Source organism: Ictidomys tridecemlineatus, chromosome 5 (genome assembly GCF_052094955.1).
Source record: "Ictidomys tridecemlineatus isolate mIctTri1 chromosome 5, mIctTri1.hap1, whole genome shotgun sequence".
Taxonomy (NCBI): Eukaryota; Metazoa; Chordata; class Mammalia; order Rodentia; family Sciuridae; genus Ictidomys; species Ictidomys tridecemlineatus.
In genome coordinates, this window is record NC_135481.1 from 35,774,348 (window position 1) to 35,794,838 (window position 20,491).

The 20,491-nt window shown below is 40.8% G+C and overlaps 1 protein-coding gene and 1 long non-coding RNA gene across 2 annotated transcripts in view; one reads left to right on the forward strand and one right to left on the reverse strand.

Moving 5' to 3' along the window:
- LOC120886377 (uncharacterized) overlaps positions 1–2,763 on the forward strand; it is a 52,110-nt gene extending 49,347 nt beyond the window's left edge. Inside the window, exon 3 of the long non-coding RNA XR_005729348.2 lies at positions 186–2,763. This is a non-coding gene — a long non-coding RNA (uncharacterized LOC120886377). The remainder of the gene's footprint in view (positions 1–185) is intronic.
- Positions 2,764–11,483: 8,720 nt separating this feature from the next.
- B2m (beta-2-microglobulin) lies at positions 11,484–19,428 on the reverse strand. Its single transcript, XM_005316513.5, has 4 exons — positions 19,271–19,428; positions 13,433–13,711; positions 12,889–12,934; positions 11,484–11,744 (listed from the first exon to the last, which is right to left on the reverse strand). The coding sequence occupies exons 1-3, from the start codon at positions 19,347–19,349 to the stop codon at positions 12,921–12,923; spliced, it is 372 nt and encodes a 123-aa protein (XP_005316570.1). The 5' UTR covers positions 19,350–19,428; the 3' UTR covers positions 11,484–11,744; positions 12,889–12,920.
- Positions 19,429–20,491: the final 1,063 nt, after the last annotated feature.

A 20,491-nucleotide genomic window follows, 5' to 3' on the forward strand; every position in this document is an offset into this window, starting at 1 on the left:
TTCTCAAAAAGCTATGGTGGATTTCATTACTTTCTTACCAGCCTCTCTAAATTCTCAGTGATTTTGAGGTTTTCAGAGAATATAGAAGCTACAACCTGTACAAAGTTAAATATTTCCATGTATTTTCTTTCATGGTCTAAAATTCATATCCCATTCTGTGATCTTATTTTCCACATCATATCCAGAAAACCAGCTGCGTTGGAAGACTAACTCACCTCCATGAAGCTTGATCATCAGGCCACCAGGAGCAGAAGCAGGACACTTGAATCAGCTCAGTAGGACCAGGATGGCTGCAGACCAGGAGCCTAGGACCTGTATGCTAGGAATAGGCTCAGAGCCCATGAGGGGAAGAGGAAAAGTTCAGGAGATGGAGAGAAGGCACAAGGCCAGTGTGGAGTCTGGCAGATTCCGTGACAGTTTGTCAGTTGCTTAAAAGAAAGAGAAACCCTGATTGGAATGACTTATCAACTCACCCTTTTTTCTTTCTTTCTTTTTTCTTTTCTCTTTTTGATGTGTGTGATTTGAAGTGATAGTCTAATATTAAGCTTCATAGAGCCCCATTTCTGAATAAGGCTATTTTATAAGAGAAGATACAGCAGCAGCAGCCTATAAATCTAACACCCTGCTCTTGATCATCACAGACAGCATCAAGGTACCAACCAAGAGGCTTTAACTGACAGTTGTTTCGCCTCTGACATTCTGTTGAAATAGCCCTGAGAAAGTAGCAAAGGCCAAGGAAGACCAAAAAAATAAAAAAAGCTTTCTGCCCTCAAAAAGCATTTCATACAGTTTTTTCAGCAGTTTTACCTCACAGAGATTCACACCTTGACTGCTGTGATCTGTGTGACCTATAAGGAGCCATTACAGAGTTAACAAGTTTTTTTAGTAGTAATTATTCTAAGTCAATATTTTCTTAAATGTTTATCTCCTATCTAACTGTCCAGCCTTAATACTCACAACTTTTGCCCTGGAGTTTGTGCTATACTTCTCTGGTTTTGCACATTCTGTCCCTTCTTCCAGGGGGCTCCTCCTTCACCAGGAAAGTTATTGAGAAGTCAGAATTATTTCCTCTTTTATGTTTCAGCAGCACCCTGCAGATATTTCTATAATAACTTTTATTACACTGCATTATTTCTTTCATTAGAACTATTTTCTTATCTCTTCTCCAAGAAAGTGCATTTCTTAGAGGAAAGGACCATTTTATTCATCATAGCTAAAACAGCCAGTGCTCTATCAAAATTTAATATATGCAGAGCTGGAGTTGTAGCTCGGCAGTAGAGTGCTTGCCTCATAACATATGAGGCACTGGGTTCGATTTCCAGCACCACATATAAATAAGCAAATAAAATAAAGGTCCATCAACAACTAAAAAATATTTTTTAAAAAATTTAATAAGTGCTAGCTGAATGAGTGAGTGAATTAATGAATGAAAGGCAGCACCCAGCAACACACTGCAATTTTTTTTTTCCTTCAGTGCTAGGGACTGTACCCAGGGCCTTGCACATACTAGGCAAGTGCTCTACCACTGAGCTACATCCCCAGCTCTCTTTTTAGGTTGGATAATAGAGTAACTGCTGTTTCTGTGGCTTGTGCTTATCCATAAGAAAGGAAGACAAGCCATTTTGTTTGGATAATTGGCTGTTTCTTCCCTGTCACACCACACCACAGTGACTGCCCCTTTGCCCTCCTTTTAGAGGGTCAGTGATGCTGGAAGAGCCTTATCTAAGGCTCCACACCTTCTTCATACCATTCCCCAGGAGAAGAAAACATAAGTTGTAGGATTTTTTTTTTTTTTTTTGGTCTTCTGAAAGCTAAAGGGGAATGGAAGAGCTCGTCTTAAATGCCACCCTGATTAATGTCCCCATAAAATTAGAATTATCATGTCAAAGCTATCTGTACATAGCCCATGAACAAAAATCCCCCTGCATGATATCATGAAACTGAAAATGGAAGAAAAAGAATATGTAAGTTTTACTTCTACTTTTAATGTTGCCACTTCAGACCAAAAGCATCCCCAAAGTTGCCATAGCTCAAAAGGTTTTCAGATGGGCTGAAACAAAACTGTTGGAACATCCATACAAGTGACAAGAGAGCACCAGGGCAGTACCAAATTCCTCAGACCAAGGTTAATCCTGTTTAATATGTCATAAAAACCACTTTTAGCCAGAAGCGGCCCATGCCTATTATCCCAGTGGCTTGGGAGGCTGAGGCAGGAGGATCACGGGTTCAAAGCCAGCCTCAGCAAAAGCCAGGCACTAAGCAACTGAGTGAGACCCTGTCTCTAAATAAAATACAACATAGGGGCTAGGGATATGGCTCAATGGTTGAGTGTCCCTGAGTTCAATCCCAAGTACCAAAAAAAAAAAAAAAAAAAAAACAGACTGGGGATGTAGCACAGTGGCAAAATGTCTCTGAATTCAATCCCCAGTATTGGGGGGGAAATCACATGGATAATACATGCAAAAGCAAAACCTATATTTAATAGACACCTTGGGTATTTTGATCAATAGTCATGTTTATGACACATTGTGCTATGTCAGCAATTAATAATCTCCAAAATGGCATACACAAGATAATCTATTAAAGTGAGAAAATAATATTTAGAAATGTTTTGAGGTTTTTTCTTTCTCATATTATTTTTATTTCTCATTTCATTTTGAAACCACTCAAGCTGGGGATATAATTCAATGGTAGAGCACTTATGTAGCATGTGTAAAGCCCTGAGTTCAATCCCCAATGCCAATAAATAAATAAATAAATGCATATACTATGTTTATCTTGTGTATCTGCACCAAGTCAAGCAACTGATGTCTAGGGTATGAGCAATATTCCAAAGAATGCAGTGGATAGACAGACATGATACAGGGATGGGCACTGCTTCAGGTACAACTGTGCCTTCACAGGGTAGATAATGCCCCTGCAATCACTGGAAGGAAGGAACAAGTTTTACTGTACATATAATTCTGAGGCAGAGGGTGAAAGCACTACAGAAGTTTCATCCCTTCTCATTCTAAAATACAGGCTGATTCTTGAGTGCTATGTGATTCTCTGCAAAAGAAAAATGAGCAGGGTGCTTTCCAAGGCCTGTGACCCTTGGATATTGTTTTGTTTACAGAGAAGCATGCCAATTTGATTAGCTGAAAAATGTGTTGGAAGGTAAGCATGCCTGCATAGCCAAGGTGAAAGAGGTAGTCCTGGCAGGTCTGAGAGCATGAACCACAATTCTAGATTCTAGTAGTCTGGCCTTGCAGGCCACTCAGCACCCTATCTGCATATTCCCTTCAATGTGCTGAGAGGTGATTAGAAAGAACTAACTTCCTGGGCTGTGGTTGTGGCTCAGCGGTGGAGCACTCATCTAGCATGTGCAAGACCCTGGGTTCAATCCTTAGCACCACATAATAATAAATAAATAAAATAAAAGTATTGTATCCAACTACAACTAAAAAATAAAAATATTTAAAAAGAAAGAAGAGCCCATTGCTCTGCATAAGAGCCATTGTGATGCTTAATTTTATGTGTCAACCTAATAAACCCAGTATAATAGTGCTTAAGCAACAGTGAAATTTATTTCTCTCTTAAGCAAAAGGCAAAAATTGTATTGTGTCTCTGGTTTGCAATGTTGTTGGTCTCCCAAATGCTATCTTGTCTACTTGTTCCACCATCTCTAGGATGTTGCATTCATGTGGCACCATAGGCCCCATGTGGCCAACTTAAAATTGATGATTATGATAAAACAAGGTACATTAGTCCATTTTCCGTTACTAATATCCTAGAGTGACTACATTATAAAGAAAAGAGGTTTAGGGCTGGGTGTGTAGCTCTGTGGTACTGTTTGTTCTTAGCATGCTCAAAACCTGGTTCAATCCCCAATATACAAAAAAGAGTTTATTTTGGCTCAGATGACAGTTCTGGAGATGCCCAGTGAAGGGGACCACACTTAATAATGATCATCTTACTGGCAGAGCCTCAGTGTAGTGCAGGGTTTCACATGGCAAGAGATAGGTAGCATGCATGCATGTATGTGTATACGTGTTTGGCTAGTATCTCTCCCTCTGATAAAGCCATCAGGATTCAGTCATCATTTTGCTAATCCCAATGACTTTATCTAATCCTAATCACTTTGCAAAATTCCTACCTTCAAACACCATAGTTGTTGGATTAAATTTCCATCCTCTTAATACCTCGAAGTAGGGATTAAATTTTGACATATGAAGCTTTGGATGACATGCAAACTATAGAAAAATAGAATACTGCTTTGAGGACAACCATCAGCATCTAGCACACTATGAAAACCAAAGTCCAGTTCTGAAGTATTAAACCGAAGGAAACAAAAAGTCTCAGAGCATACAAAAAAATTAGAGGTTTTTTATATACTCCAGATAGTAATTTTTTAAATTGCAAAAATAGAGGCAGGCACTTTGGTATAAACACCAGTGACTCAGAAGGCTGAGACAGGAGGATCAAAAGTTCAAGGTCAGCCTCAGCAATTTAGCAAGGACCTGAGCAATTTAGTGAGACCCTGTCTCAAAAATAAAAAAATAAATAAATAAAAAGACTGAGGCTGTAGCTCAGTCGTAAAGCACTCCTGAATTCAATCCCCAGTACCAATTAATTAATTAATTAATTAACTAACTAAAACAGCATGGATACTAACAACCTATAGTTTCTGCACAGTGACATGGAAAATCTAGCCAGAAGATCTGTCTGTACTGAGCAATAAAGCACATATCATATATAAATAAAGTGGTACTGATAGGGGATAATTTTTTTTTCAAACAAACTGGCAGATTTTAGTATATTAAAGGGACATACACAGGAATCAATGTGGTTTTGTGGTTGCTGCTGTTGTTGTATGTGCCGAAAACCAAACCCAGGGTCTTGGCCAATGCTGGCAAATGTTTCAGCATTGAGTTACTTCCCTCAGCACTATGGTCACACTCCATAGAGTAGTTGGGTTGTCTGCTCACTTCAATCTCTGAGTACCCATTCATGCAAATTCAACACTAGATATAACCAGGTACTATGTGACTTCTTCTCCCAGGGAATTATGATGGGCACTGTTAGTTACAAACATGTCTCTTTGTCCCTTGTCACTGCTCCACACATACGCTGCCAGTTTGGACTTGAAATTTCCCTTTTATTTAATAATCACAACAAAGTCATGAACTAACACATTCAATCACTACAGGTTCTAGAGGTTCACAGGTGAGATCAACTACTTCATTTTCCCCAAGTTCTATTCACATCCATGTCAAGAGTTAACCTCCTTTTTTTGTAATGTAGATTGAACCCAGGGGAGCTTATAACTATGTCCCCAGCAATTTTATTTTTCAGGATCTCAATAAGTTGCTGAGGATCTTATTAAGTTGCTGAGGCTGGCCTTGAACTTCTGGTCCTCCTGCCTCAGTCTCCAGTGTAGCCCCCTTCAGCTGTAGGGAATTTTCAGGGTTGTCTGCATAAATATTATTATTATTATTTGTACTAGGATTTAACCCAGAGGTGCTCAACTACTGAGCTACATTCCCAGCCCTTTTTTATTTTTATTTTGAGAAAGTGTTTCATTAAATTGCCAGTGCTGGCCTCTAACTTGCAATCCTGCCTTAGTCTCCCAAGTAGGAATTACAGACTGGGATTGAGGTTGGAATTACAGACGTGTGCCATGGCACCCAGCTCTTTTAATTTTATTCAAGACAGAGTCTTGCTAAATTGCCCATGCTGGCCTAGAATCTGAGATTTGCCTCAGCCTCTGGAATAGCTGGGTGCCCTGCTGCTAGAATGAATTGTATGTATACTTTAAATGTGTTAATTGGATGGTTTTGTTGTAGGGACAAAAGAGGCCAGGCACTGAAGATAGCAGGAAACAATTGTATTTGGCTGTAGCCATGTCCCAGTCAACACAGCTTTTGCTGTAATCAATAAGTCCCCTGAACCCCAAGTTCAGTTAGTTTCAGAATTTTATACCCAGCATGTAAGGGGAAGGGCTCAGAAGTTCTCAGTCTGCAGAAGTTCACATAAAGGCAGCTTTTTTTTTTTTTTTCCACTGTTTTGGGCAAGTTAACTCTTCAAGGACAACACCTGAGAAGAGGAGAGCTTCTTCTCCCCTTTCTTTCCTCCTCCTGCCAGCTGTTGCCATGCAGCCCAGTTGGTAACTTCTCTTATCTTAAAAATGTAGACATCACTGTGAAGCCCAGTTTAAGGCCAGAGGCCTTGTTTGCACATTTCTACAAACTACTATACTGGATATATTTGTGAAAAACTAGTAAGGGGGTGTCCAGCACCTGGAGTGCTGATCTTCCTGGCCAGTGGCCAAGTAAAACAGGGCAGCACGAAAAGAGGAAGTTTATCTACATTGAACTCTTTGGTAGAGACTCTTTTGCTAACAGTCCTAAAATCAGCCATGGTGAAGATTTCTGGAGACTTTTCTGTGGAAAATGGGGTGCCACTACAGTTTATTAATTATGTCTCAGTAAACATGTAAGTTAACAGAAATGTTACACAATACCATCACACCATCTGGATTTAGACCAAGCCCTGGAACCTAGAGGGGGAAGTGAAAACCCCAAGACAAAAATGGATGGAACCCAGAGGTAGGTTGTACATCTTAAGTATCGACCTGTGGGAGACCAACCTTACACGTGACTGAGTCACACTCCCCAGCTAGGTGCTGAATCGCTCAGTCCCAGAAATGTGGCAGAGCTTTCCCCACCCTTCTTGGGTTCAAGGGTCGGTGTCTCTGGGTGTGTCTTGCTACAGCCCCATGGGTGAAGCTACGCTCACCTGTTCCTTTGTAATATAACCCTTGTCCTATTTAGGATAGAATCTTCCATGGAAGTGCCTTGTGTGTGTCCCCTTCTCTTACTGTGCCCTTGGGTGTGGCCTATCCAGGTGTCAGTCAACCTGCTGACAGTGGACACCATGAAGATAGACTCAGCCCCCTGAAACCTGACCCCTTGTCTCATTTGAATAGATTCTCCTCGATAAACGGGTCAGCCTATGCTCTGGCTCTCTCTTTCTGAGGACTCTTAAGGTCAGAGGAGCCCTCACAGCGACCCCAAAGAAAAAGGTATTTGTGTCTTTTGTGTGGTTATTTCACGCAGCCCAATTAGCCCAATTAGCCCAATTTAACTGGAGTGACCCCTGACCACAATTTAACTTTAGTGGCCAGAACAGAAACCCAGCACCAACCTATTTACGGAGGAAATATAATGTATATCCTGAGTGGATCAACACCCATCTCTAGCCCCTCCTCCTTCACACTCTTCCCAGAAAAAGAGCCCTTGGGAGGAGGCTGGTCAGCCTCCAAGAGCACTACCTACCACCCCTGTTTGCATCCATGCACCCAAGGGTGCATCAATGACCCAGATATTTTACCCTGCCCAGCCCAGTCCGCAGCAATTCAGCAATAAGAGAACAAAAACCATGCCCTGCAGCAGCGGGCTTACTTTTGCCCGCTCGGTGCAGACTACAAAGGGCGCTGAAAGAGGACGGTGCTGGGTTGTTGGGGCCAGAGGCCAAGGGGAACAGTTGAACAGATAGGGAAGGGGGCGGGGCGGGATAGCGTACTCAGGGTGGATACGCCCAAAGAGCTGAGCCAGTCACCAAGCAGGTGGTGTGGTGCAACAACTGCATAGCGAAAAACATTGCCCTCCTCCACTTTCTATCTACTTTTATTGTTTCTCAATTGACCAATTGAAACACAAGGCCAGGATGACTCGTCATCAACCTCTGGGCAAAAAGAGCTGGTTCAGATTAGAGAACGGGACTTTCCCCGCACTTAGTTTCCTTTTTCTCAAAAGGCCAGTGCTTTCCGAGAAAAGGCAAGGGCGGGATTAGTACCTCCTGCTCCCCTCCCCCGCGTGATTACATCAGTAACTTCCACACTCTGTAGACGAGTGATTCTCAAAGGGGCAATACGTATGGGGCATTTTGGAAATTAATAAAGCAATATTTGGTTGTTCCAATTATGAGGAGTATTTAGGGGCTGAGGGCCAGAAGTTCCAGCCTACTTTGTGTGTGCACAAGCACGTCCACACACGCGCAAAATATATTAAAAATCTGTTTATAATCTGGGCTCAAAATCACATGTAAAAATGTGTCTTATTTTTTATTTCTTGAACATACACTGACCATCTACTACTCGAGTTTTTCAGGAATGTAACTACCAGGCAACTCAAAGATGTTGTTTGGGGAAATTTTACCTAAAAATTCTCACCATTTCAGAGAATTATGCCAGAACCATCAATACCATATCTGAATCTGAACCACTGTTGGGGCTTTGACATATTGAAGAAAAGAAGTAGTTTCAAGGTCTCTCAAACCTCCCTTCTCTTCTGTTGATCTTTCTCTTAAAAGAAGGGGTTTCCCTGAAGTTCTCCTGTTCACCAGAAAGGAACACAATTGTCTTCAATCTTCTTACTGAAACTTTACTAATTAAGGAAGATTAAACTCATTTCACAGATGAAAAGATTAAACACTATACTAGGGCCCCAAGAATTTTGTCCTAGGCCTGGTCTTTTGTTCATCTCACCTTGAAATCATTTACTATTCTAAATCACTTACATCTTCCCTGTTTCCCTCTCCCCTATGAAGAAGGCAAGTAAGCAGCAGCCATGTGACTTTTGTTTTCATATTTTGTATAGCTCCCATGTACATTTGCATGTTAATAAATTTGTTAGGCTTTGCTCTTATTAACCTTACTTTTGTTGTAAAGCTGTCAGCCATGAATCTTTGTGATGTGCAGCAAAGGGATCACTCCCTTTTCTGCTCCTACACCACCAATGCAGTCTACCTTTCAGTCTTAAATGCCACTGTTCACAGAGATCCTGGGCCAGTTAAAAAGAAGTGTTTTAAAAGGGGAGGGGAGGAAGTTGGGTGAGGGGTGCATGCCTATAATCCCAGAAGTATGAAGGCAAGAGGATCTAAAATTTGTAGTCCACTTGGGGAACATAGCAAGAAGATGTCTCAAAATTAATTAACTAATTGAAACTTGAAAGAGGGGAGTGTTGAGTCTGATTGAGTTGAAAACTCTAGTATACACTGGCGTCCTGGAGACTTTACCTACCTCGTTCTGCCAAACTTGAGTTGGTACTGAGTTTCTATCCTATAAATCTAGCAGATAAAACTGTTACACAAGTGGCTGTGGCACCATCACCAGTAAGAATCCTTTATTTTTATTTACAGGTAAGAAAACTGAGGAGTTAACAGAGATAAAAGAAGGTGACTTTTTTGTTTTGTTTTGTTTTTTTGTTTTTCTTGGTACTGGGGATTGAACTTGGGGGCACTTGACCACTGAGCCACACCCCCAACCCTATTTTGTATTTTATTTAGAGACAGGGTCTCATTGAGTTGCTTAGCACCTCACTAAGTTGTGAGGCTGACTTTGAACTGATGATCCTCCTGCCCCAGCCTCCCGAGCCACTGAGATTATAGGCATGCGCCACGACACCCAGCAAGAGGATGAACTTTGACAGGCAGAACCAGAATCTCCTGAAAATGCGATTAGACTTCATGAATTCCCTATGTAAAAAGGTTATTCTCAAAATTTCTGATGCTAACAAAAGGAAGTTTTGCCTGCAGGTCCATCCTTGGAGGAACTGTTAAGAGTAAGGAGTGGGGTTATAGCTCAGTGGTAGAAGAACACTTGCCTAACTATACCAGTGAGGCCCTGGGTTTGATCCTTAGCATTACATAAAAATGAAATAAATAAAAGTATTGTGTCCATGTACAACTAAAAATATTTTTTTAAAAATAAAGAGGGGCTTGGGTTGTGGCTCAGCGGTAGAGTGCTTGCCTAGCACATGCGAGGCCCTGGGTTCGATCTTCAGCACCACATAAAAGTAAATAAATAAAGCAAAGGTATTGTGACCATGTACAACTAAAAAACTTTTTAAATAAATAAATAGTTAGTGAGGACCATCTTGTTGTCTAAAGCCTAGTAGGAAAAGGGATTCAGCAGTTCAGTGCTAAGAAATTTTCCTATATTTCCCTGCTGTAGTTTTAGATAATTTGTTCTAATTAGCTGTGCAAATAAAGAACCACTGAAAGTAAATGGCATCGCCTAGAGCTTTACATCTTACAGAGACATTCTCATCACTATCACCTTCTCAGAACAACCCTGGGAATGCTGCCAGGTGAGTTTTTTTTTTTTATTGAACAAAAAAATTGAATGAATAAATGATTTGTGACATAGGAATAATTGTCCCATTTTGTGGATATGATAACTCTATTAGTCAGCTTTGTATCATAACAAAACACCTGACACAGTCTACTTAATAAAAAGGTTTATTTAGTTTATTATTTTTCTAAAAAGCATAGCACAGGCTCTGTGATGAAGGCTAACTCTTTGTCTGCATCACCACATGGTGAATTTGAATACAGTAATTCTCGTGGTGCCAATAGCAATGAAAGGAGTGCATGCAGGAGAAAACAAGTGATTGATCTCAAGCCAAAAGCAGATAGCATAGGAGGGGCTAGGTATCCTCTTTTCATAGTAAACCTCTCAGAAGAACCCAAGAGGTCTCATGGGAACTACCTTCTGAGAGCATACACCCAGTGACCTAAAGACATTGCTCTATGCCCCACCTCTCAAAGGTTCCACCACCTCCCCAAACTGCCACCCTGGAAATCAAGACTCTAACCACAATAGACTTTTGAGGACACAATTAAGCCATATCCAAACCTAAGATTGGCTCAGGAATTTTCCAGTTCCCTTTGTGAAATTAGGATTCAAACTTAGTTCTGAGCCTACTGGTATTCAAATTCTAATGCTAACCCCTTAGAAACTTTGAAGTTGTAATGGGAGTTTGGGATTACATGTGTTAGGGGCCCACCAGAGGAATTTAATAGGAAACTCACAGTAGCAACTGATGCCCCATTCAGATCTGCCCCAGTGAGCCAGTTCCCAGCTTTTGCCTATTGTGCCAACAATTAGCACCTGTACATTGCTTGAGGATACTGGAGAGAACTGGAAATTTTAAGTTTCATGCCATCCTATAGCCTGATATAGCCAAAGACAGGCTGTTGTGGATTACCAAAAGCCAGATCCTTTGCTTTGAGGCAGGACAAATTCTAAGGTGTGTTCTTTGTTATATAGAGGTCCCTGTGGGAAAAGGCTGTGTGGAAACTTCTAATATCACACCCTCACTTGGCTTCTGTCCTTCATCATCCACTGCTTTACTGCTTTTCTTCCCCCGTAAAAGCCCTTTCTTAATTCACCACAGTGATGTGCAGGCTTCAATTGTGCCCTTGTGCTTCACCAACAAGATATAAATATATCCTTAGTTATATTTTTTAATCATTTATATTGTGGAGAACAAAAGGTGAATAACTACATCTAGTTAATGAGACATATGGAGTTTCCTACAGGATTAAGGCTTGATATATGATCAACTCTTACTTTCAATTATATTTACTAGTTCATTTGTTTTTTCTATCAGCCCTTCTTGTGGAACTCCAAAATATAAAAATGGCTTTTATGCATAAGGTTTCCAATCAAAGTAGTCAGAGATACTTTATTATTTCTTATAAAACACCTACTACCCAAATGTTAGTCTATAATTTCTGAATTTTTTTCTAGACACCAGGGAGAGACAAACCCAAAGATAGTTCCTTAAGTAGAATTATTAAGAAGACTACTGTTACATCATTGTAACTTCCTACGTGAATAAAGTGTATTTGCATATCAACTTGAGAAAGAAAGAAAATAATTCGAAATTAATCCAGTCCAAATAAAGCCATCTTCAGCCCTGAAGAAAGAAAAAAGGAAAAAAAATTGTGAATGCATTTACTTTATTTGGATTACAGATCTCACCATCAATTTGTCTAACTTCTGCAATGTAGGTCACCTTTTTAGAAGTGGCTACAGAAAATTTTCAAAACCCATTACAAAGAACATATCCCAGTAATTTATTCTATCAGTGCTCCCAAAATCTTAGAGGAAATAATTCTAATATTAGAGTTTATGTCCTGGCTTTGCCATTTAATAACTGTATGACTGTGCAGATAACCCAACTTCTCTTAAATAAATTTTTCTGTCCTAAAGACAATAGATTTGAATGGGTTTTCAGCATCAAGATATCCTGGGCAGTAAAATTTCATTGAAAAGCTGAATTTTCTACCACCACTGGAATGCAGCTGAAGATACCAAGAAGTCCAAGTTTCTCCTTCTTTCATGCTTTAGAGCTCCTTGTAATTACATCTATTATTTTACAGGGAATATAAACCAGTCTGTTTCCATTTCTTTCCTCAAGTGGCTAGGAGCTTCTTGAAGGTAAACAGAGTACCCACACACTGAGACTGAACAAGAAACTGAAAGAATAGGACATCTGCAGAACTGTGTCACCCCTCTCTTCTGAATGAAGAACAAAACAACTGCTATGTGTTTTTGTTTTTTTGTTTTTCTTTTGAGATGAGGTCTCTCACTAAATTGCTGAGGCCAGTCTCAAACGTGCCATCTTCTTGCCTTAGCCTCCTAAGTAGCTGGAGATTACAGGCATATACCACCATGTCCAGTGTGAGAATAATTCATTTTTGAGGTCTTTTCTATGCAGAAACGCCTGATATGAAAATGACAGAAGAAAGATCAAACCCTTGCAGGTGGTGTGGGTAATCAGCTGCCTCTATCCAGCCACATCTCACTGGCAGCTCCTCTGTCTTCCTGTTACAGGGTCAGTGATGCTGACAGAGTCACACCTGGGACCACAGCCCTTCCTCATGCCATTCCACAGGAGAAAGGAATATGACCCAGGAATGTGACTCAAAGAATTCTTTACCTGCTAACATGCTACCTTAGCTAATGTCCTCCATACAGTGAAGATTATCATGTTAGAGTTGTCTCTCAATAGTCCCTAGGATAATAAACAAAAACATTTCTTAAAGTCAAAAACCCACCTCTATGTTGTTGGTTAGTCCCAGGATGCTGGTTAGTTGTCTCGGTCTATGAAAAAGAAAATGGGAAACATTAAGCTTTACTTTTTAAGATACCATGTACTAACAAATGTCCCAAACTGTGTAGCTTTGAACACTTGTAGACCCAATCCTGCCTACTGGCCTCAGAGCCAAACCCAGCCAGTATTAAAGGAGTCCAGGTTTCTAGGTGTCAGGACAGTGGGATTTATAGGCGAAGACCTGTGCCTCCCTGCAATGCTCCTTGGTGCCAAGTGTCCATAGGGCTGTCAGAAAAGCTAGAGGAAGCCAACAGTGGTAAGAAGCACCGGGAGTGCTGCTACTACTCCCTGCTCTCACTACGAGGACCCCACTGGCTCAGGGAACATGCCATGCAGAAGTCTCTCAGAAGGTGTCACACATCAGTGCTTTAGAAACACTCCCTGACAATCCCAGTATACAATTTTTTTTTAAATACAGAAAAAGCTTTAAGCTGTGACTCTACTTAGGAATAACTTTCAACAGTTAAGGAAAAAACCTGAAAACTTACCCCACTTCACTATCTTGGGCACCTTCAGAGTTTCATGTTTAACTCTGCATGCGTATTCATCTTTATCATTGGGGGTGAATTCAGTGTGCACCAGAAGATAGAAGGACCAGTCCTTGCTGAAAGAGAGGTCCGACTGCTCAACTTTTTCTATCTTCTCTCCATTTTTCAACAGATCTATTTGAATCTGGGGTGGATGAAATCCAGATACATAGCAGTTGAGGAAGTTCGGTTTCCCGTTCTCAGCCGGGTGCCGGGTATAAACTTGAATTCTCGGAGAACCTGAGAAACATCAGGGAAAGACAAAATAAATTTGTCAAAAGTATTTTACTTGGAGCTAACTCGGTCCCAAGTTAGGCACCAAAGGTTAAATTTGACCTATTTGTCCGGATGCCAAATCCACTCTGGCCAAATGAGTTTCTACTCTCCCAATAGGCTACTCTATTTCATGAAATAGAGTAGAACTTAGTATGTTTCCCACATAATTGTTCTCTATATGCTTTGGGGTTTTGTTTGTTGGTTTGCTTGGTTTTGGTCTGGTTTTGTTTTCTAGCTGATTTCTACCAGTATCTTTGGTTACTGGAAATTATTTTAAAGAAATTTTCTGGGTGGCTCTCAAGAATATTTAATGTCCTCTCAGCACCCATTGAATTTTTAATACATCACTCAAGGTCCCAACCTACTTTTCAAACTTCATTTCTCATTTAATACACTCTGCATAGAAGCTACATCACATTATTAATGCTATTGTACACTGCTTCAACCCCTTCCATTTTCTTTCCTATGTTTACCCACTTCCTTTTTGGTTCCTGCTTCTGCCTACATCTATGCCCATCTGACTTCCTAATGTATATTAAGTATCTAGTGCAGTGACTAGCACACAGCAATTGCTCTGTAAGTAGCAGAAGTTATTATTATTATCTCCTTGCTCAGCTTCCTATGCAAATCAAGCCAACATATGTTGAGACCAAACATAACCTGTTTATTCCTGCCCAGTGTTTATATGTCAAATCTCTGATTACATGAGTTAGAAAACAAAGAAACAAAAATGACTAAGTCCCTAAGCAAATTTGCAAGACCATGTCTCAAAATTAAAAAAAATATAAGGACTGGTGATGTAGCTCAGTGGTAAAGCTCGCCTGGGTTCAATTCCCAGTTTAAAAAAAAAAAAAAATTAGCCGGATGCAGTGGCGAGCCTGCCTATAATCCCAGCGGCTCCGGAGGCTAAGACAGGAGGATCGTGAGTTCAAAGCCAGCCTCAGCAACTTAGCAAGTCACTTAGCAACTCAGAGAGACCCTGTCTCTAAATAAAATATATTTTTAAAAAGGTCTGGGGATGTGGCTCAGTGGTTAAGCATCCCTGGGTTCAATCCCAAGTATCAAAAAACAAAACAACAATAACAAAAACAATTAAATGCCTACAGGAGTTGGTTTTATCCCCAATACCCACACTCCAAAGAAACAGAAAAAAAGCAAAAAAGCATTTATTTTGTTCAGGGGTCAGAACACAACTTCATCCTGCCCAGAATTCTCTCTTTGAATGAAGCAGGCAGAATTTTGCAAGAATATCACTATAATGTCTTCTAGGATAAAGACAATATCAAGCTAGGTTTGAATTTGGCCAAGATCTGTGGGCTCAGTCACTTACTAGCCTTGTGACTTCGGGAGAATTACTTAAGTTTCCAAAGCTTGACTGAAAAATTAATCCATGCCTACAGTAAAACAAAAAAACTCACATACAAACATGGGGAAAATAGACCTTTAGAGACAATCAACATTGAATATTTCTTGTGTATTTTCCAGAAATGGACTAGGTATTTTCTTTGGAATTTTTCAAAATGAGACTTTTTTACTGATACCTTATAATTATACATAACAGTGAGATTCATTATGCTATATATTGGTACTAGCACATAATATAATTTGATCAATCCAGGGCAATCCCTATTGGGTCCTCTCAAACCCTATGTGAGCTGTCTCTTTTCTTCTCACTTGAAAAAAATCTTACTCTTTTATATTCACTCTTGTCTTTGGATTTCATTCTTCAAAATCATGAGACAAGAACTTGAAGTCTCTGGCAGGGAGCTGGGATCAGCTGTAACGTTACATACAGCAGTAGAGGCTGAAAATCTCATTTCATCTTTTGGGGGTTTGTCCAGGATTCTTGGAAGGCATGATCCCTGTCTAATGTATACCTGACCAATCACCCACCAACGACTACCATGGATTCCTGATACACAAGATACTAAGCTACAAATGGCCATACAGATGGAATCCAAGATGAACTCCCCATCTACCAGGGACCCTTAGATAGGCTCCCATAGGAAGTAACCAGAGTGGTCATCACCCCTATCCCTAATGGCAGTTAGGGGCTCTTCTTCAGAGGGAGGAAATGAATAAGATAGAATAGGATAGATAGGATGGATGGATAGATAGATAGATAGATAGAAAGAAAAACAGGCAGTTAAGAAATTGGACCCCTGAAAAAGAGGTTTCTCTACATGAACAGGCTACTCCATGAAATATAGGAACATTCCAAACATTCCAGCCAACTCCTTTGTTCCAGAACAGTGGGAAAAATGAGATGGGACAGATCTGAGTGAAGGTTACAGACTTAAGGGCTAACCAATAATAGCCTCAGCACTTTTCCTGATTAGCACAGAAATTGATCAATGCCCCTACCCCTTGACTAGCACACTTAAGTGGCAACCCATATCGGGTCCCCTCTCGGACTGTAGGAGCTATGCCTCTTTTCTTCTCACTTCAATAAATCCTACTCTTCAATACTCAAAAAAAATTTTTTTTCGATCCATCTCATTCCCGAGTAACTTCTCTTTCCCTCCCTCTGAATATATGTATATCATATATATATGATATGTGTGTATATGTGTGTATGTGTTTGTGTGTGTGTGTGTGTGTGTATTAGAGACAGGTTCTCACTAAGTTGCTTAGGGCCTTGCTAAGTTGCTGAAGTTGGCTTTGTACTTTCAATCCTCTTGCCTCAGCTTCCCAAGGCACTGGGATTATAGGCATGTGCCACCCTGCCTGGCATTCTTCCTTCTATTTTCATGAGATTCCATATTCTTGCTCTGCATATGAGAGAAAAGATTTGAACCTTAACTTTCTGAGTCTAACTTATTTCAGTTAGCATGATGTTCTCCAAATTCCCATCCATTTCCCCACAAATAACAATTTCACTTTTTTTTTTTCATGTCTGAGTAAAACTCCATTGTGTATGTATGTAGGTATAGTGTACCAGAAAATGTGGTGTGTGTGTGTGTGTGTGTGTGTGTGTATCTCACTGAGTTGCTTAAGGCCTTGCTAAATTGCCGAGGCATCAACCACCTGCCCTGCTCCATTCACAGTCCTTTTTTTTTTTTTTTTTATTCCTGGTCTTTTAAGGAATCTCCATACTGCTTTCTAAAGTGGTTGTACTAATTTGCATTCCCACCAACAATGTATAAGTGTATATTTTCCCTCACATCCTCACAGCAATTTTTATTTCTTTTTTTTAAAAATTTTTCAATACTGGGGATAGAACCCAAGGGCACTTTAGCAATGAGTTACACTCCAGCTCTTTTTAAGTTTCTGAGGGCCTTGGAAAGTTGCTGGGGCTGGCCTCTGATCTTCCTGCTTCAGCCTCCTGAATCACTGGGATTATAGGCATGGGCCACCATACCCAGCTGTTCCGTATATTCTTGGTGATTGCCATTCTGAGATGAGATGAATTCTCAGTGTTTTTTTTTTTGTTGTTGTTTTGTTTTTGTTTGTTTAGTTGTAGATGGACATCATACCTTATTTTGTTTATTTTTATGTGGCACTGAGGATCAAACCCAGTGCCTCATTCATGCTAGGCAAGTGTGCTACCACGGAGTTACAACCCCAGCCCTCTCAGTATACTTTTGATTTGCATTTTCCTGATTGCTAAGTATGTTGAATATTTTTTCATATGTTAGCCATTTGTATTTGTTCTTTTGAGAAATATCTATGTAGATCATTTACCCATTTATTAATTGGGCTATTAGCTTGCTTATTTTTTATGGTGTTTTTTGAGTTCTTTATATATTCAGAATAATATTTTTTAAATGTCAGGTTGCTATTTTTTTTAAATGACACCTATCATCACTAGATACATTATTCTTTATTTTGTAAGTAAATTTTATTCAAATTAATTATCATTTTCTTATGATCAAAACACTTTCTCACAGGGGATTTGTAAGGGAAAAAGTTGAGAAGTCCCAATTTGTCACCGAGTATTTAAAAAGTGCACAAAATCCTGGGTGTCTGGATGAGTCTTGGTAACCATCTTGAATTACCCTTATCTCCCAGACTTTGACCAATAGTCACTTTTTCAAAACTGAAAGTGGAGGCTTCCTATATCTTGGAAAGAACCAGGCAAGTTGCCAAAAAGGAAGGTCTCTATGAAGAAAAGGCAAGGAAGGCCCTTGATCACCCATCTTGCTTCAGAGAACTTAACACAGGAAGATGAGGAGGCAGGTTTCTGAAAAAACGGTCACACCCAGCCCCATGAAGGTTCATGTCTGTAATCCCAGCGACTGCGAAGGCTGAAGCAGGAGGATTGCAAAATGGAGACCAGCCTCAGCAATTTGGCTACGCCCTAAACAATTTAGCAGTACTGTGACTTTAAAAAGTAAAGTAAAAAGGGCTGGGTATGTAACTCAGTGGTAAAACACCTCTGGGTTCAATCCCCAAAGAAGAAAGTGGAGAAGAAGAGGGAAGAGAAGGAGAAAAAGAAAAAAAAGATGGGTTTACAACCAAAATGCCTAGCTACTTACCACAAAGGCACTGGTCAGGCTCAATTTCAATCCTAATTGTTATTTATGGACTGTGATTTAAGTTGCTTAAAATTTTGGTGCCCAGAGGTCGACCCCAGAAGCTTAGTGAGGCCCTAAGCAAGTTAGCAAGCCCCTGTCTCTAAATTAAAAAAACAAAACAAAACAAAACAAAACAAAAAACAGAAAGGTCTAGGGATATAAGGTTAGTGATAAAGTGCTCTTAGTTTCAATCTCCAGTACAATCAATCAATAAATCTTGGTACCCCAGTTTTCTCATGTGCTTGATTCGGGTAATCATAGTATTTACATCCATTTTCAAAATTAAGACACACAGGGCTGAGTGTGGCTCCGTGGTAGAGCACTTTCCTAAGCATGCACAATGCCCTGGGTAACAATCCCAAACACCGTCGGGGGGGGGGGGGGAAGCAACACTGATATAAAGTATGTACAGTCCTTGGCATACAGCAAACTGTAATAACGGGTAGCTTTTAGGATTATTAATAAAGCAACAAGTAATGAGAACAGCGTTTACGCGCCTTGATTTGGTGCCACTGGATCAGGAGAAGAAGAAAGTGTACCTAGCCGGGCGCTTCCAGTCTGAAGCAAGCAGAGTTGTCGCGGTTTGTCTTCCTGTGGGTTGTGTCTTCCACGTACCCCAGACACCGGTTTCCACTCATTCACAGCCCCCCCAACTCCGTGTCTCTGGGACTGGCCTATTAGCCCCATCCTACCGCTGCGCTGCAGGAGCCAGAGGAGGAGCGAAGTGTGGAGGAAAACCCTCTCCATCTCGGGGGGCTCTAAAACGTACCCAAACCCGCAAACTCGGTCAAGATCCACCTTGACCCAGCAGCCAGAGGTCTCCCTCGATCCTCTAGCAAAGGAGCAAGAAGTAGGCGTTCTGGGCTTTCACTCCCTTCCTAATCCCCCGCCACCCCACGATTCACGCAGAGACCGAGCCCTGGTCCTCACTCAGGGAAGAACTTGGGGTTAGAGTTAAGAGACTGCCAAAGGGTCAGAGAGGGTGGTGTTAAGAAGAGACACTTACGCGGGTCAGCGTCCAGGCCGGTCAGAAAGAGTAGCATGGGCAAGGCCACCGCCACCGCCACCACCACGGAGCGAGACATTGCGACTCGAGCAAAATCAAACGCAAAATGCCAGTCCCGCGGGGCGAGTCCACTTAAATTCCTTGAGCACACAGCCAATCAGGACCCGGCCCGCGGGGCTCGTCACCAGTCTCCTAGCTTGCGACGCCGGGCCAGGTTAGAAAGAGGGATTTTCCCCTTTTCAGTTTCATTTTCTCTTAAAGTCTCGTGATGTTTAGAATGGCAATAGGTTGGACTGTACATAGACGTCCTCTGATCTGGGGAACGCGCCTCGGTTTGGGGTATCCGGCCACCCATCCTAGATTCTGGCTGGAAGTACCTTTATCCAGGGCCCTTCCAGAGATGTTAAAAGATTTGCTAACTGTGCCCCTGTCAGTGAAGAACCTAGAACCTGATGTTTTCATTCTTGGAAAATAATGTCCAGAAAGATTAAGAGCGCTAAGCAGTGACCGACAGAACTCAAACTTTGGTTGATAATTACAGTCCAGGAATACATTGGGAGGTTTCAGGATTCTCTGCTCAAGGGGTTAAAAAAAAAAAAAATCAGGAACCAGAGAACTGTTCAGATCTAGGACTTTTCTTGCTTCTTGAAAAGGTTTAGGGAAGAGGTTTTGTTTGTTTTTTTATTGGGGATTGAACCCAGGGGATCTTTACCACTGAGTCACATTCCCAGCCCTTTTTATTTTTTAAATTGAGACAGGATTTCACTGAATTGCTTAAGGCCTCACTAATTGCTAAAGTTGGCCTTGAATTTGAGACCCTTCTGCCTCAGTGTTTCTAATCCATAGGATTACAGGTGAACCACCACACCCCGCTGGGAAAAGTTTGTTTTGGGAAAGTTCTGTGCAGAGAACTTTCTTCTTGAATCTTCACTATTGTTTAGGTAACAAGTTTCTTTGTTCAGTTGATTTGTGTGTATAGGGGTGGGGGTTGGGATTGGGGTGATGACCACTGACAGTAAAAGTAATAACTACTTAGAGCTGGAGAGTTTCCAGATCTCTTCAGGTATTTCATTACCTTGGCATTAACAACCTGCACAACAGTGCTTGGGCCATAGTAGGTATTCTGTAAACTGAATGAGTGAATCCATTAATAAACTTTAGGTCATAGAATTATCCCTATTCATTTTATGGACAGGGAAAATAAAGGCTAAGAGGATGTCC